At 33.7% G+C, this 15,606-nt stretch overlaps 1 protein-coding gene across 1 annotated transcript; it reads left to right on the top strand.

The window, feature by feature from the left end:
- The first annotated feature begins 7,290 nt into the window (after positions 1-7,290).
- Positions 7,291-8,271, top strand: LOC100726836 (olfactory receptor 4F3/4F16/4F29-like). The gene has a single exon (XM_003469503.1). The coding sequence runs from the start codon at positions 7,291-7,293 to the stop codon at positions 8,269-8,271; it is 981 nt and encodes a 326-aa protein (XP_003469551.1).
- The last annotated feature ends 7,335 nt before the right edge of the window (positions 8,272-15,606 follow it).

Raw genomic sequence — 15,606 nt, 5'->3', positions numbered from 1 at the left:
AAATCATTTAAGATTTTGAAGAGATTTGCAATGGATCTTTTCTGAATTTTTTGTGGATTTCACCTGTTAATCCTTTAGGCTCTGAGCTTTTCTTAGTTGGTAGAATTTTAAAAATTACTCTTCAATCATTTTGTGTGTTACTAGATTTTTCAGGGTTTTTATATATTCTTGGCTCAGGTTTGGCAATGCATATGTATCTAGAAATAACATGTCTTTTGGCTTTTATACTTTGCTGGGGAATAGGTTTTGAAGTCATTGTTAAGAGTCTTCTGGAAAGCTGAAATATGCTTGTCATCTTTGCCATGTTTGATTTTTTTGTATGTCCCTCTAATCTTTCCCTGTAGCTCCACATTTTCTTGTATGCTGTAGTTTCAGTATCATTTTATTTTCAAAATGTGTAATTTTTTCTTTGTTGTCTTCTGTTACCCACTGATTATTCAATTGGACCATTTGATACCCATGCAAATGCATAATTTTTGTAGATTCTTTTTCCATTGATTTCTAGTTTTATTGCATTATGATCTGATCAAATGCTTGGAATAAAATTGATACTTTTGTATCTACTTAAGCATACTTTGTGGGCCAATATGTGGTCTATTTTCATGAAAAGTCTTTAGCTGCTGAAAAGATGTTATGCTATCTTATTTCAGATGTAATTTCTATAATTTCTTTAAATATACTTTTTATGTCACTGTGCCATCTTGTAGTTTTTCCGTAATTGTGACTACCAAAATGAAACAACCCAATCATTAAATGGAAAAATGAATTGAGCAGAGACTTCTTAAACATAAAAATGACCACTGAGTGTCTGAAAAAAATGAATAAGCTTATCCACTAGGGAAATTTAAATCAAACCTACATTGAGATTCCAGCTCACTGATGACTACCATCAAACAAAAATAAAACCAAGCTGCACGTGGTGGGGCATATATATAATCATGAAACTCTGGAAGGCTGAGGCAGGGGGATTTCAAGTATCAGCCTAACCTGGACAATTTATTAATTAGTGAGATCCTGTCTTAAAAAAGAGGTGGGACAAGGGTGTGACTTAAGTGTCCTAGGTTCAGATCCTACTACAAATGAAACAAAACAAAGCAACAGCAGCTCTGTGGGATAAGAAGCAAAATACTTTAAGTACTTGTGAAGATGCAGAGGGAAAAGTGTACTTCTCTTGTGGAAATCAGTATTCAAGTTCCCTGAAAAATCTAAAAAGGGAATTACTACATGACTCAGGAGTATCACACCTTGGTACATAGGTGAAGGAATTCAAATCAATCTACTACAGAGATATTGGTAGACCTAAGTTTACTGTGTCACCCTTTGCAATAGCCACAATATAAAACTAGCCTAGGTAGCTATCAACTATCTATTATATATGCACAATACAGTATTATCGTGCTGTAAAGGAGTACAACATAATGTTGCTTATATGGAATGGATGAGGCTAGAAATCATCATGTTAATTTAAACAAACTTGATTCAAACATGTGTCACATGTTTTCTCTACTATGTGGAATTAAAAATACAGATGGCTACTGAGATCACCTTATCCCAGAAAACATGACAGAGTATAACAAAAAAAATCAAATAATAAAAAATTTTGCTGAGGCTTCAGAGAAAAATGAACCATGCTACATTGTTGATGAGATTGTAAACTAATAGACCACTATGGAACTCAATATGGAGATTCTTCAAAAAAGTAAAACTAAAAATTATATTCATCCAGCTATACAGCTTCTAGGTACCTTCCCAAATGAGTTAAAGGCACTGTGTTCATTATGTTACAATAACATATGCATATCCACATTTATAACAGCAATATAGCTAAATCTTTGAAGTAGCTTATGTATGTATCATCAGGTGAATGTGTAAATGTAGTGTGATATTTAAACACAATGAAGTACTAATTGCCACAATGAAGGATAAACTTGAGTCCTTTGTAGAAAAATAGATGCACCTTGAGACCACAAAGTTAACTGAAATAAATTGAACACACAAATTGAAATTTTGCCTTCTTTTACATGAGAAACTCAAAATATAAATAAGCAAAATAAACAATACCTAATAGGAAATAGGGAACTAGATATTGTACAAAAGATAAGGGTCCAAGTGTTGGAGGGGGTTGGATGAGGAAATGAAAAAAGAGTTGAGATGTGTTGTTCACATGTACAAACTCCCTACCAGAAAAGTAATCATCATGTACTTCAGACACATACCAATAAAATAAAGTCTTGGTAAAATAACCACATAACATGAAATTAGAATTTTTTATACTAGAGTAAAGGAATAAGGTATTGTGGAGAGGAGCTTAAAAGGTGGGTAGTAGGGGGGCAGAGAAGTTATGAGCATGCAGGTAAATTTCAAGAATTTTAGATTAGAAAATAATAATTGTGCACACTGATGAAGTACAGTGAGGTGTCTCACTGAAGATGTATAACATACACAGACCAAACCGGGAAGTCTACACTTTCTTCTTACTCAAGTCCCTCTCATAGTTTTCATGAAATGTATAATAGGCTATGGTGAACTATTATTTTTTTACTGTGCTACAGAAAAATACAATTTATAAATTTTGCAGTTTGATTAACCAATTATCTCTATCCTACTTCTTGCTTGTATTTTCCAGTTTAAACTTCATTTAAATTTACATTTCTTATATTTATTTAGGAAAGTTAAGGTGAGGTATTTATCTTTCTGTGTGACTTATTTTGCTTAATAAATTGTCCCCCAATTAAATTTGTGGTTGATGACAGGATTTTGTTCTTCCTTTGGTTGAAAAATATTCCATTGTGCACATATAACCCATTTGCTTTACATTTGCATCTATTGTTAGGCATTTAGGCTTATTCCACATCTTGCCTACTGTGAATAGAGTGGTAATAAATGTGAACTTACAGCCATCTGCTTGACATGCCCACAGAATTTCCCTTGGACCTGTACCCAGAGAACTGGATAACTAGGTTACATGGCGGATCTATTTTTAGTTTTATGAAGAGCCTCTCTAGTGTTCTACATAGGGACTGTATTGAATTACAATCCCATCAACACTCTATGTGAGGTTTCTTTCCCCTATATCCTCACCTGCATTTATTTTTTGTCTACTTGATAATAAATATTCTAATTGAGCCACACATACATCTAAAATGAATATTTATTAAGTACTGATTTTGTGTTCTGCATTATTTACTATTGCATGCTCATGTTTCCTGATCAGCTTATTGGACTGTGTGGTGGTGTTGGAGTTGATACATTTAAATTTTCACTAGAGTTAACATGAAGCTATGATAATTGAAAAATGATGGACATTATAAAAACAGAAAAAGATCATAGTATTATTACATAAAAGTGTGAGACTCTTGTTTTTACTATAATGTGGGGATATTTTTGTAAATGGTACATTTACTTGAAAACCTCAAGACATAAAAATTCCTCTTCTACTCCAGCAATGAACACTTTATAATATAACAGTCCATCCAATGGAAAATGTCTGTAATCTAAACCCTACATTTGGAGCATTGTGGGACTAGAAAGCATCTAGAAAAGCTGTCAAAATAAATGATAGCTTTACTTTTTGTGGATTCTCAAATCAGGCAATCAAAACTTTCTTCTTATTCAAGCTCCTCTATTGCAGTTTGTCTCCTCATTGAGGAGCCTATTTTCCCATGAAAACTAGCATTAGACAGGAGTTATTTTTTTCTTCTGCCATAGTTTCCTGAATATTCTACAATGTTGGATTTCTTTTGAACTTCTGATAACTCATTTCAAAGTAAATATTTCTTTCTTTTTGTTTCTGCTATTGATTTTTGATGAAACATCTCACATGTAGTTCAGACTGGCCCCAAGTTCTCTATGTAGCCCAGCCTGGTCTCAGATTCATGGCAGGCATCCCTCCTCTGTCCTCCTGCTTCAGTCATCCAAGATCTGGAATTACAAGGGTATGCAGCCACTCCCAGAGAGAAATATATTTCTAATAATCTGTCTGGGCATCATTATATTTGGTCCATAGAAGCTGCTTATTTTTCTCTCTTTTTGTCCCTTTTCTCCCTGGGTGAAAATCAGTGTAGACTCTAAGGTATTATTCCCAGGAAAATCCAATCAAGGAGGGCTAAGAATTCCCCAGACTTAGTACTACTATTTGGTCATCAGTATTAAAGTTTGCTAATTAGAATTTGTTTCTACTTCAATAAAAACAACATAAGACTCTTTGTTTTGGAAAACTGTATGATCTCAATCAGAGTGTGAAGTTATTCTTTTGAATCTAGAGAAATGCTCCCACAATTAGGACCATCACAGAAACCAATCATCACAGAAACCATATATAAAGTGAATATTTCAATTCAGCTCAGTAGACATTAACCCAGCCAATGTCTCAACAGTGGATATTCATCCAGCTATCACTCAGTAATTATTTATCATTTTATTGTAATCTAAAATTTGATTTGTACATGAGATTCTTGTTACCTATACCTTCAAGGAGAAGTATGAAGAGCACTATGAAATAAGAATCTGTGAGTTTTGCAAATGAAATCTGGGCAGACTCTTTTGGAGAAGACAATAACCTGGATCCTGACTGAGGTTAAAGAACAGGAAATAGAATGTTTGCCTTTTTTTATTGTATATTGTTTCTACTACAATATTCTGTATTTCTTTTTACATTTATATGATAGAATGATGTCTAAGTTATATTTTCAATTTCTGTGATTTACAACTTTGAAATTATGTCTGCTATATATTTGAAACTTTTTCTCCTTTCCAAAACTTTTGAAAGAATTGTCCTACCATCAGAGGAGAATAAATTAAACTGTTGTTCTAATCCAGGGAAGGGAAAGTTCTTTTTTTGAAAATTGAATTGACTTTTTAATTCTTGTGTCTAAATTATTTTGAGAGCTCAAAGAAGATTAATGTGTCTTTGTCACTTTTTTCTCATTTTTATGCAACTCAGGTGAAGCGAAGTGTGGAAAAAAGCAATTTTCTGCTGCCACAAGTAACTTCCTTAGGAATCTGTCTGGTACAGGCAATGTTTCATAAAAAGAGTGCTATGTTATTGATGACACTTTTTGTGGTTGGCAATATGCAAAGTGTAAATTAAAAGAATGTGACGTTGTAGACCACTCAGGAAATAGCATATCAGAAGCATATATAATTAAAAATATTATGTGAGTTGAAACCCAAGTAACTGCCAGTATCTCCTAATTCCTTATGTACAACTGGCTCAATGTATAAATGATTTATTTGAGAAGGGTCTGGGATAGGCAATACTGGAGTTCTAAAACTTAGAGGAGACTAGATCATTGAGAGAATGGTAGAACCTTTGACAAGTAGAGAGGTGTATTAAAGCAATGAGTATCTAATCAGGATTAGATGGTGTTATGATTAGAGATGTCAGGGATCTGCCAATGGATCATTAGACACCAAGACTCACTTCACTTTCTGTGAAATTCACTTGAGTACCCTAACTCTTAAGCCCTTGAAAATTACTTTTGACTTTAGGTTGTCAGTGTGTTAAACAGTGAAACAATGAAGAATATCTCATAAGTAGAGTCTATGTGATCTTAAATCTTTGTTCCTTCTTGCTCCTCTCCTTCTGTTTCTTCCTCTTCTCTTTTCTCTTCCTCTGTTTTGCCTTCTTCTCTTTGTGGTACTGAGTATTGAGCCAAGAGCCTATGAATTGAGCTGCATTCCTAGTTCTTATGTATTGCTGCAAGAAGGTCTTGCTAAGTGGATTGAACTTGTCTTCCTCCTGTCACAGTCTTGCAGAGTGCTGTGATTACAGATATACAACCCAAGTTTGAATACTTTGTTTTAAAGAAATGATGTATAAAGCCAAATTTATGGAATAAAAGAAGGAAGAAGAGAATAACCATTAATACTTTAAAATATTTTTAAATTTTGACATTCTTCAATTTTTAAATGTCACTTACATTTCATAAGCAATTGCAATCATTTGGCTTCAATTTAATAGTTATCTGTGAAGAATGAGAAATTTGTCACATATTTGAGCCTATATTTTCTAATCTATAAATTATGGATTACTCTAAATTACCTACTTTACCACAAAATTTTGAAATATTTGTAGATACTGAAAATCTTGGGAGAATATTAAATTGATGTTAGCAATTTTGGTACTTTTATCCTGAAGATAATTAACAAAAATAGAGTTTACTTTGGGATACAGCAAAAGTTAAACAAATTTTCTTTATTGCAATTATATGAAAGCATAGGAAAGTTATCAATTCTGCTAAGTCTGTAATGTAGAGAACAGATGATTAGGTCTTGGACAATTCCAGAGCTGAACTTAAAGATAAGATGACCATCCTTGAAACTGAAATCTGAAATGGAAGGCCTACCTCACTGGACTAAAGTGCATAAATAGCTAACAAGATACAAATCCGGAAAGAAAACAAAATAAGAGGAGACTCAGGAGGGAAACAAGAGCAAAAAGCACTTACAGAAGGAAAAAAGGAACTAAATTAAGTAGTAAGAACAAAAGTGTGATGGTAGAGAAAAGCATTCTTTAAAGCTCGTCTTAATCAGTGTTGGAAAAGTATGAAAAGCAAAATGGAACATACTGGTCAGAGAAATGGTGGGCATCTTATTTCACAAGAAAACAGCATGACAGGAAAAGGAACAGTAACCATGAAAAGAATATTAGAGTAGGTCTTCTATTTTCATAAAAGAATAATGATGAATAGTACCTAAAGCAACAAAATTTTTAAATGGATGATTTTGCTGGTGACACTATTGTAAATCTTGGTAACTGAAGATATGCTAGTAAGAAAAATGGAAGAATGATGATAGAAATCACTTTCAGAGAGCAGGACAGTGGCTATATGTAGCAGACAAAAGTAAATAATTTCTCTATCTTAGCATATTGCTGCTCTCTGATACATTTTTATGTAAAAGTAAGAAGTATAAGCCTCTGTATTTTGTGATAGACCTTTCCTTAAAGTCTGAAAAGAATTCACTTACATTTTCCCCATCTTGATCATATAGTAAAATTTGACTAAATATGAAATTCCATGATTAAGTGGTCTCAAAGCCACAGGCACGGTGGTGCTAATTTGATGTAACTTTTGGACTGTGTAAACTGTATATGTTAGAAATGGCAACATGGTGTTTAGCTTTCATTGTTTAAAATCTGTTAAAAATAGCAAAATGATCTTTAGTTTTTGATAATTTTTACCATTACTTTATAAACATGTGTCCCTTTCAACATAAAAATTACATTTTTCTGCCTCCTGTGTCCTTAAAGGAACCATAGCTTTTGGATGAGCCTTGCACAGCAAGTTGATGGATAGAGGAAATCAGTCAGTGGTGTCTGAATTTTGCTTGCTGGGACTGACAAGTTCTTGGGAAATTCAGATTCTGCTTTTCCTGTTTTTCACAATATTTTATGTAGCCTGCCTGCTGGGAAACTTTCTCATTGTGCTCACAATCATCTCAGATCATCACTTACATTCCCCAATGTACTTCTTGCTGGCAAACCTCTCCTTTATTGATATGGGCGTGTCCAGCATTGCAACTCCAAAGATGATTTATGACCTCTTCAGAAAACAGAAAGTCATCTCTTTGAAGGGGTGCATCACTCAGATGTTCTTTATCCACTCTGTGGGAGGTACAGAGATGGTGCTGCTGATAGTCATGGCCTATGACAGATATATTGCCATCTGCAGGCCCCTCCACTACTTGACCATCATGAGCCCGAGGATGTGCCTTTGTCTCCTGACTGTTGCTTGGACAATTGGACTCACCCATTCTGTAGCCCAGTTGGCTTTTGTTGTGAACTTACCTTTCTGTGGAACCAACAAGATGGATAGCTTCTATTGTGACTTTCCTCGGTTTATCAAACTTGCATGTATAAACACCTATAACCTGGAGTTCTTGGTCACGGCCAACAGTGGTTTCATCTCCATGGGTACCTTTTTCATCTTGATTGTGTCCTACATCTTTATTTTAGTCACAGTTAGGAAACACTCTTCAGCTGGTTTGGCCAAGGCACTCTCCACTCTCTCAGCTCACATCACTGTGGTAGTTTTCTTCTTTGGCCCTTGCATTATTGTATATGTGTGGCCATTCCCTACCTTACCTATAGACAAATTTTTAGCTATCTTTGATGCCATTATCACACCTTTTATGAATCCTGTTATCTATACATTTAGAAATAAGGAAATCAAAATGGCATTTCATAGACTGTTAGTTAAAGTTTTACATTTCAGAAAATGTTTTCATGCACAGTCTAAGAAATTGAGCATTATTTTTCCTGAAAGTTGATTTATTTCAATTTTACACTCATGTTTTCATTTTAGTTTACTTCTCCAAAACCACTGTGAAATCTCTTCTATCTCTTCTCCAGAACTACATTTTTAACTAGTCAAGATTTACTAAAGAACTCGTCTTCAAAAGTTTCTGCAAATATCATGGAGGACTTAGCTCAGTCTTGGAATGCTGTGTTTATAATTGGAAGTCATGTCTGTTGTAGAAGACTTTAGTGATGGTGACTTCTGAATCTTCACATATTATACAGTTTTTCCATTAATGTCTAATTTGGAATATGTTATCTCTGATGCTGATTCTGAAGATTGTATCTTCCCTAATCCACATGTATACTTTTGGTTTTGCTGCCTGATTGCCTTTGTGTCTATATACCTGAGGATAACTGATTACTTGTAAATATTGAAAAATATTATATTGTATGTGAACTGTTTTAACTAAGTATACAAAAATCTGTGGAAATAAAAGACAATGCATTACAAAATTCTATGAGTGATGATACAAAGCTATAATGAAATATGTTATTTTATGTTAAATTATGTTGTATATAATTGTTCCACAAATAGTTAATGCTATTCATAAAGGGCAAAACTAATAGTGTTTAAAGAGATTATCTCACTTTTATCTGCTTTACCAGATGAGTATTAACAGGTGTCATGTGAATAACTTCAGTGTGGATTTTACAGCTGTGAGGAAAGTAGCCTGCCTTCCATTACCTTCCAAATGATTTATAGCCATCATTTTAATGAGAATTTATTTGCTAATAAAAAATAGGGAGAAGAACATTGAAAGAAGAAATTAATATTTCTTACAACTTTTGTAAACCTGTCTCTTGCACAAAATTGCCACTGAATCTTAGATGAAAGATGAGAACCTGTTGAACTTACAGATGATATATTGGTGTATTTCTGTAGTTTAGATAACTCAGTTTGAAGGTTACATTCTGTACATAACTTTTAGGGAACTTACCATCTTTCCTTAGAGAGTTATTCCTTAGGTACTTCTTACCTAGCTTGGTCTCTTCAAATTGGAGTACTTAGATCAGTTCCTATTTGCTAGAATCTTCCTTTCTTTCTTTCTTTCCTTCTTTCTTTCTTTCTTTCTTTCTTTCTTTCTTTCTTTCTTTCTTTCTTTCTTCCTTTCTTCTTTCTTTCTCTCTTTTATGGTGCTGGGGGTAGAGCTAAGGGTCTTGTACATGTCTGGAAAGTCCTCCCTTGCTTTCACTTTTCAGTGCAGTTTCCTTGATCTTTTCTTTCTTCACTTCTCATTTGGTCTTTTGGCATTGAACTTCTCTACAAAGTGGTGAGAAAGATTTTCTCTAATGCATGTCTAATAATATGAATATTCTCAGTAATCACCTACCATACAGGATTAGAATTCTCTTTTGCCTCCATATTTTTATAGGAGTGATAAAAGTTGCTGTTTATTAACATGTATATACTGATACCATATTTTGATGAACCATGTAAACCCTTGGACACCAAAACCTGCAATATCTGGTATGATTGTACAGTTTTAGTATTCTGGTACACATAGCCTGTCCTACCATAAACTTGGATCATTGGGCTGTGACTCAGGAAGTTAAAGATAGAAAACTAGCTTTATTGACTTGATTGGATACAGTAAAGTGTGGACACTAAAGTGAAGAATTTGCTGATCTAGGAGGGCACCAAAATGAATACCAAAGCCTGGAGAAGAGTTTGTGAAAACCTTTCTTTTGTACTGAATTTGAGCTGACACACAATGTATGTGATACTTCAGTACACATTCTGACAGAATACATAAAATCAATAATATTATCTAAAAATATAAGATAGCAAGAAGTCAATGATTTTATCTAAGTCTGTAAACTTTTCTTTTGTACAGTGTTTTGTGATTTTAATGAAGCCATGATCTGGAAAAAAGATGGAAACAAAGATGACTAATTGTTTTCTGTGAGACTGAATTTATATTCTCAATGCTTTTATGAGAAAATATCTGTGTGTGTGTGTGTGTGTGTGTGTGTGTGTGTGTGTGTGTGTATCTGTTGACTGAACTAAGGACTTTGTACATTCTGGGCTAGTAGTCTACTCTTAATTTTTGTTCATAGTGACTTGTGAATATTTTAAGAAAGAAATTTGTAAAATACAGGTTGAATGTTAATATTTGGTGGAGGTTCATCTGTTTTGCAATCATGTCCTAATATGTATGTCAGAAGAATTTTGTCTATTTTTTGAGGATTTTTTTTTCTTTAAAATTTTTTCATTGTTTTTATTTTAAAAAGAAAAAACAATAAAAACAGTGATATAGAATTTCAAAACAAGATACTAACAATGATTAATATATTGTGTATTTTATTTTCAAAGTAGTTGCTCAAATTATAGATACAGGAATGAAAAATTGATCAAATAATGTAAGCACAAACATTGCTTTTCTATGAAATAAGATTAATTAGTAGTATAATTATCTTAGCTATCTTGTGTGTGTGTATATATATATATATATATATATATATATATATATATATTTTCTTTTCCCTTCTTTCCTTTCTCCTTTCCCCAATCCCAGTGTTCTTTCCTTGTGCATAGTTTCTTCTTTTATCACAGTGTCTATTGTGTATTTTGGATCCTGCTTATTCTTTCAATTTCTTACACTAGGGAGACAATATGATGATTACATGAGGGAGTTTGATTTATTTCACTTATGAGTATGGTCTCTTGTTGTATCCATTTACATATGAAAACCTGGAGTTTATTCTTTTACAGCTGAGTAGCACTCCATTATATAAAAATCACATGTTTTATACCTGTTTCTCAGATAATGGGACTTTGAGTTATATCCAAGATTTCACTATTATAAGTTTTGCTGCTATAAATATGCATGCACATATATTTTTTAATTCTGGAAGAGTACTCGGAGTGGAATATTTGGATTAAATGGGATCTCTAATTCTAGTTTTTTGAAGAATCTGCACACCACCAGCCTACAAAATTATCAACAGTTCAGTAGGATTCCCTTTCCTCCAAGGCCACTCCAGCATTTGTTGTTGGTTGGTTTTTTGATGACAGCTATTCTTTCTGTGGTGATATGAAATCTCAAACTTGGTTAAACTTGTATTTCTCAAATCATCAATGATTTGGAGCATTTTTCTCATATATTTATTTGCTATTTGTATCTTTTCATCTGAGAAGGGCATATTCATCTCAGATTCTCAGTTTTGGATTAGGTCTTTGAATTTGGGTAATCTGATTTTCTTTAGTTCTTTATGTATTCTAGATATAAATTCTTTATTTAATGCACAGTTTGCTAATTTTTCCCAGCACTGTGGATTTTCTTTTCATTCTGGTGGTAATATTTTTTTTTTCTTTTTCATTTTTATTGGTACCAGGATCAAACTCATGACTGCTTGCTTGCAAGGCAGGCGCTTATGCCACTGAGCTAAATCCCCAGCCCCTGTTGGTGGTAATATTTAATGTTCAAAAACTTTTCATTAAAATGAGATCATTGTTGATAATTTGAAATGCTTTCTGTGCAGTACATTTTTGTTCATGAAATCTCTGCCTATTCCTATGTCTTCAAGATTTCTGCTTACTTTCTCTCCCAGTAATTTAGGTTTTCTGTTTTAATATTTAGATCTTTGACCTATTTGACTTTTGCTTAGTGCGTGGTGATAGAAATGGGTCCAGTTTTAGTCTTCTGTATGTGGAAAGCCAGTTTTTCCATCATCATTTACTAAGAGGCTATCTTTCTTCTAGAGAACATGTTTGACCTCTTTGTCAAAGTGTCCAGCTATCTTTGTAGTTGTTTCTGCAACTTCTAATCTGTTCCACTGATACTCAGCTGTTTTTCTTTGCCAATACCATGCTGATTTTATTACTGTAACTTTGTAGTAAAATTTCAAATCAGGGATTTAATGCCTCCTGCCTTTCCTTTGCCTACTATTTTAGATCTCTTCTATTTACCAATCAATTTTAGGTATTTCTTCTACATCTATGAGGCATACTTATGGTATTTTTATCAGGAATATAGTAGTTATGGGAGTAAGACTATTTTGAAAATATTTCTTCCTATGAGTAAGGGATATCTTTCCTTTTTTATATTCTTTTTGATCTCCTTTTTCAGAGTACAGTAGCTTGAAATTTATAGATCTTTTATTTCCTTTGTTAGATTGATTCTTAATTGTTTCTTTTTTGGGATGCTATACTGAAGGGTGCTGTTTTCCTAATTTCTTTCTCAGAGTTCATTGTATTTGTATGGGAATGTTACTGATATTTAAGTGTTGACTTTGTATTCAACTACGTTACTGAATTTGCTCATTAAGTTTTGTATTGTGTGAAATTTTGGGGGTCTTCTATGTAAAGTATCATGCCATCAGCAAATAATGAGAATTTAACAATTTTTTTCTATCCTTATTTCTTTTATTTTTTGTCTTGCCTAATTGCTCTGGTTAATGATTCCAGAAGTACATTGAATGAGGGTGGTGATAGCCTTGTTCCTGATTTTAGAAGATTTTAGTGGATTTTTCATCTACGTTCACTGGGGAGATTGGCCTGTAGTTGTCTTTTTTGGTTGAGTCTTTTTCTGGTTTTAGTATCAGGGTAATATTTCCAGAAATGACTCAAGAAATATTGCTTCCCTTTCAACTTCATTAAAGAGTTTAGGACTCTTGGTACTAAATCTTCTGTAAATTTCTTGTAGAATTCAGCCATGAATCATTCAGGACATTTGCTTTCCTTGTTGGTAAATTTTTAATTAATTTTTCAATGTCATTAAATAGTATTGGGTTATACAGAATCTTTATATATTCTTGATTATACTTTGGCAATTCATTCATTTCTAGGAATATGTCTATTTATTTTATTTTTCATCCTATGCAAGGAAAGGTTTTCAATGTAGGTATTCACAATCTGAATTTCCGTAGGATTTGTACTGGTTTCAGTCTTTTTTTCATTCAGTGCCTGGATTTGAGTTTTTTCTTTTCCTTTTTTGATAAGATAGGCTTGCCAATTTTATTTATTCTTTCAAAGAATCACATTCTTTGATTAATTATTTATTTCTACTGTTTTCTTAGTCTCAATTCTATTTATTTATGCTCTGGTCATTATAATGTCCTCCCTTAGACAGGTAGGCTTTGTGATTGACTAACTCTTCTTTTTCTAGAAACTTGATGTGCATCATTAGCTTATTTATTTCTGCCTATTCTGATTTCTTGATATGAGAATTCACTGCTATCAGTTTCCCCCTTAGGATTGCTATCATTACATTCCACAGTGTCTGCTATGTTGCACTTACATTTTCATTTGAATTTTGACATTTTTACATTTCTTCTTTAATTTCATTTGTAACCTATTGGTTGTATAAATGGGTGATACTTGATTTCTCTGTACTTACGGAGTTTTTGAGGTTTAATTTACCATCAATTTCCAATTTCAGTGCATTATGATTTGATAATATTCATGGGATAGTTTCAATTCCTTTGCATTTACTTGAGCATGTTTCCTGGGTGAGTTAGTATATGGTGTCTTTTAGAGAATGTCCTATTTGCATATGAGAAGAATGTGTATTCTGATGTGGTTGATAGTTTCTGTTTGAATTCTAGTTGCTTCTGTCTCTTAGAAACAGCTGGCCACCATGATGCATCGCTGGTCACTATGATGCACACTGTGTAAACCAATTCCCAATTGACAAACCATTCTGACTCTGTAGTTACTGCTTGCTTATCACAAGAGATTAGATTCTGATATTCTGGGAATGATCCTGATCAGTGCCTGTTGATATAAATAAATCTTACTCCAAATCCTGGGTGTCATTTCATTGTTTCTTCTTGCCACCCACAAAGTTATTCCTGATCAGACATCCTACAAAAGAAGGTAATTGGCTAGGAGCCATCTTGGAGAGAAGCCAGTTGAGCTTGGGGCTTGGAGTGGTTGCTAGCTCCAACTAGTGGCTCCCAGCTGAGTTCAAGCCCACAGCATGTGCAGAGACTACAGTAGTCCGGGCCAGTCTGACTTCAGTCTTGCAGCTGGAGGCCAGGCTGACCTTTGTGGAAACAGTGGCGCAAGCCTACTGGGATTACCCACTACCTTCTGTGGAGCTGCTGCTGTGCTTTCTGTGTCTGATCAAGTGGGAACTGAACTCTGTCTGCCCACGCTGTCTTATGAGTGGCAGCAGAGACACATTTTTGGAATAAACAATGTTTTTTTTTTATTTTTTTCCTCTCTTTTTTCTTCATTGTTTGTTCTTGTTTTTATGATTGTAAACATGGTTTCAATTTTTTTTTGCTGTTTTTCTATTCTAGTCATGTCTCTATTTCTTTCCTGTCACTTTTGTTCCTGTTTTCTGCATTAGCTTCCCAAAGTTTTCATGATCTTCTTTTGTGCTCCAGGTTTGCTTCTGACTGCTTACTTTTCTTGTATTTCTGTACTTTTCCCCTAATTCCTTCGAATTCCTTTTTCCATGAGGGAGAAATTGCCATACTTATTTACTACATATGATTTTCTGGTTCATTTTAGATTTTGTTTTATGATAACAAATGTACTTCATATGGTTAAGGGTGGCAAATTAATAGATACCTCAGTTTTTTATTTTCTAGGCTGTCTGATGCTCTTATTTATTGGTGAGTATGCCATTTTAGCCAAAGTGACACAATTGTTGTAAACAGTTGTTTTTCCTTGTATATCAAGATGGTGACTATCTAAAAGCCATAAAAAATTGTACAGAGTAGTGCCCCCCCCAAAAAAAACAGGTGCTGGACCAACTGGTCAGCAACTTCTCCCCAATAAACTGAAGCGGTAGTATCTTGCAACAGACTTAAAACCTGAAATCCAGGTACACCTGGACGATTGCTCTGAGAAGTAGTCATTTCCTAAGGGTTCTGAATGCCAGCAATAAAGCCACTTAGCATAAGAAATTTGCAAGCATTAACCCAGGAATTAAACTGGATTAAACATTAATTCTGAGCTTTTTTCAGTATTTTGGTTAATAACCAATACTTTTGCTTTCTCTATTCATTAGAAAGCAATAAGAACTGAACCTTTTTAATGAAAAGCTGAAAGATTTAATGAGGCTCAAAATGACAGTTGTGTGGGAACTCAACAGGATGGTCTGAATTGCAAGTGATACATTGATTTGTGCTCTACAACTTTTACTTAAAAAGGCGGAATGCATCATGGTTGAATTTGAGAACAGAACTGCCTTGTCTTTCGCTAAGACCTGCCTAGTGAAATGAGAATAAAATATGGAGTACCCAAAAAAAGAATGTAGTGAATAATACAACTGGAAAGTTATTAGAGAAAAGCAAGGTGTTTCATCCATATTGTATAAGAGACAGACTAGAGTATCAGTATCATTTCTACC

The sequence above is a fragment of the Cavia porcellus genome, unplaced genomic scaffold (assembly GCF_034190915.1).
Source record: "Cavia porcellus strain 051 isolate PalLab524CR breed Dunkin Hartley unplaced genomic scaffold, mCavPor4.1 scaffold_6, whole genome shotgun sequence".
Classification (NCBI taxonomy): Eukaryota; Metazoa; Chordata; class Mammalia; order Rodentia; family Caviidae; genus Cavia; species Cavia porcellus.
Note: the sequence above shows the minus strand (reverse complement) of the source record. Positions and strands in the feature narration are given on the sequence as shown.

Excerpts from the sequence above, each read along its gene's own strand:
- LOC100726836 (XM_003469503.1), top strand. The coding sequence starts at position 7,291 with ATGGATAGAGGAAATCAGTCAGTGGTGTCTGAATTTTGCTTGCTGGGA.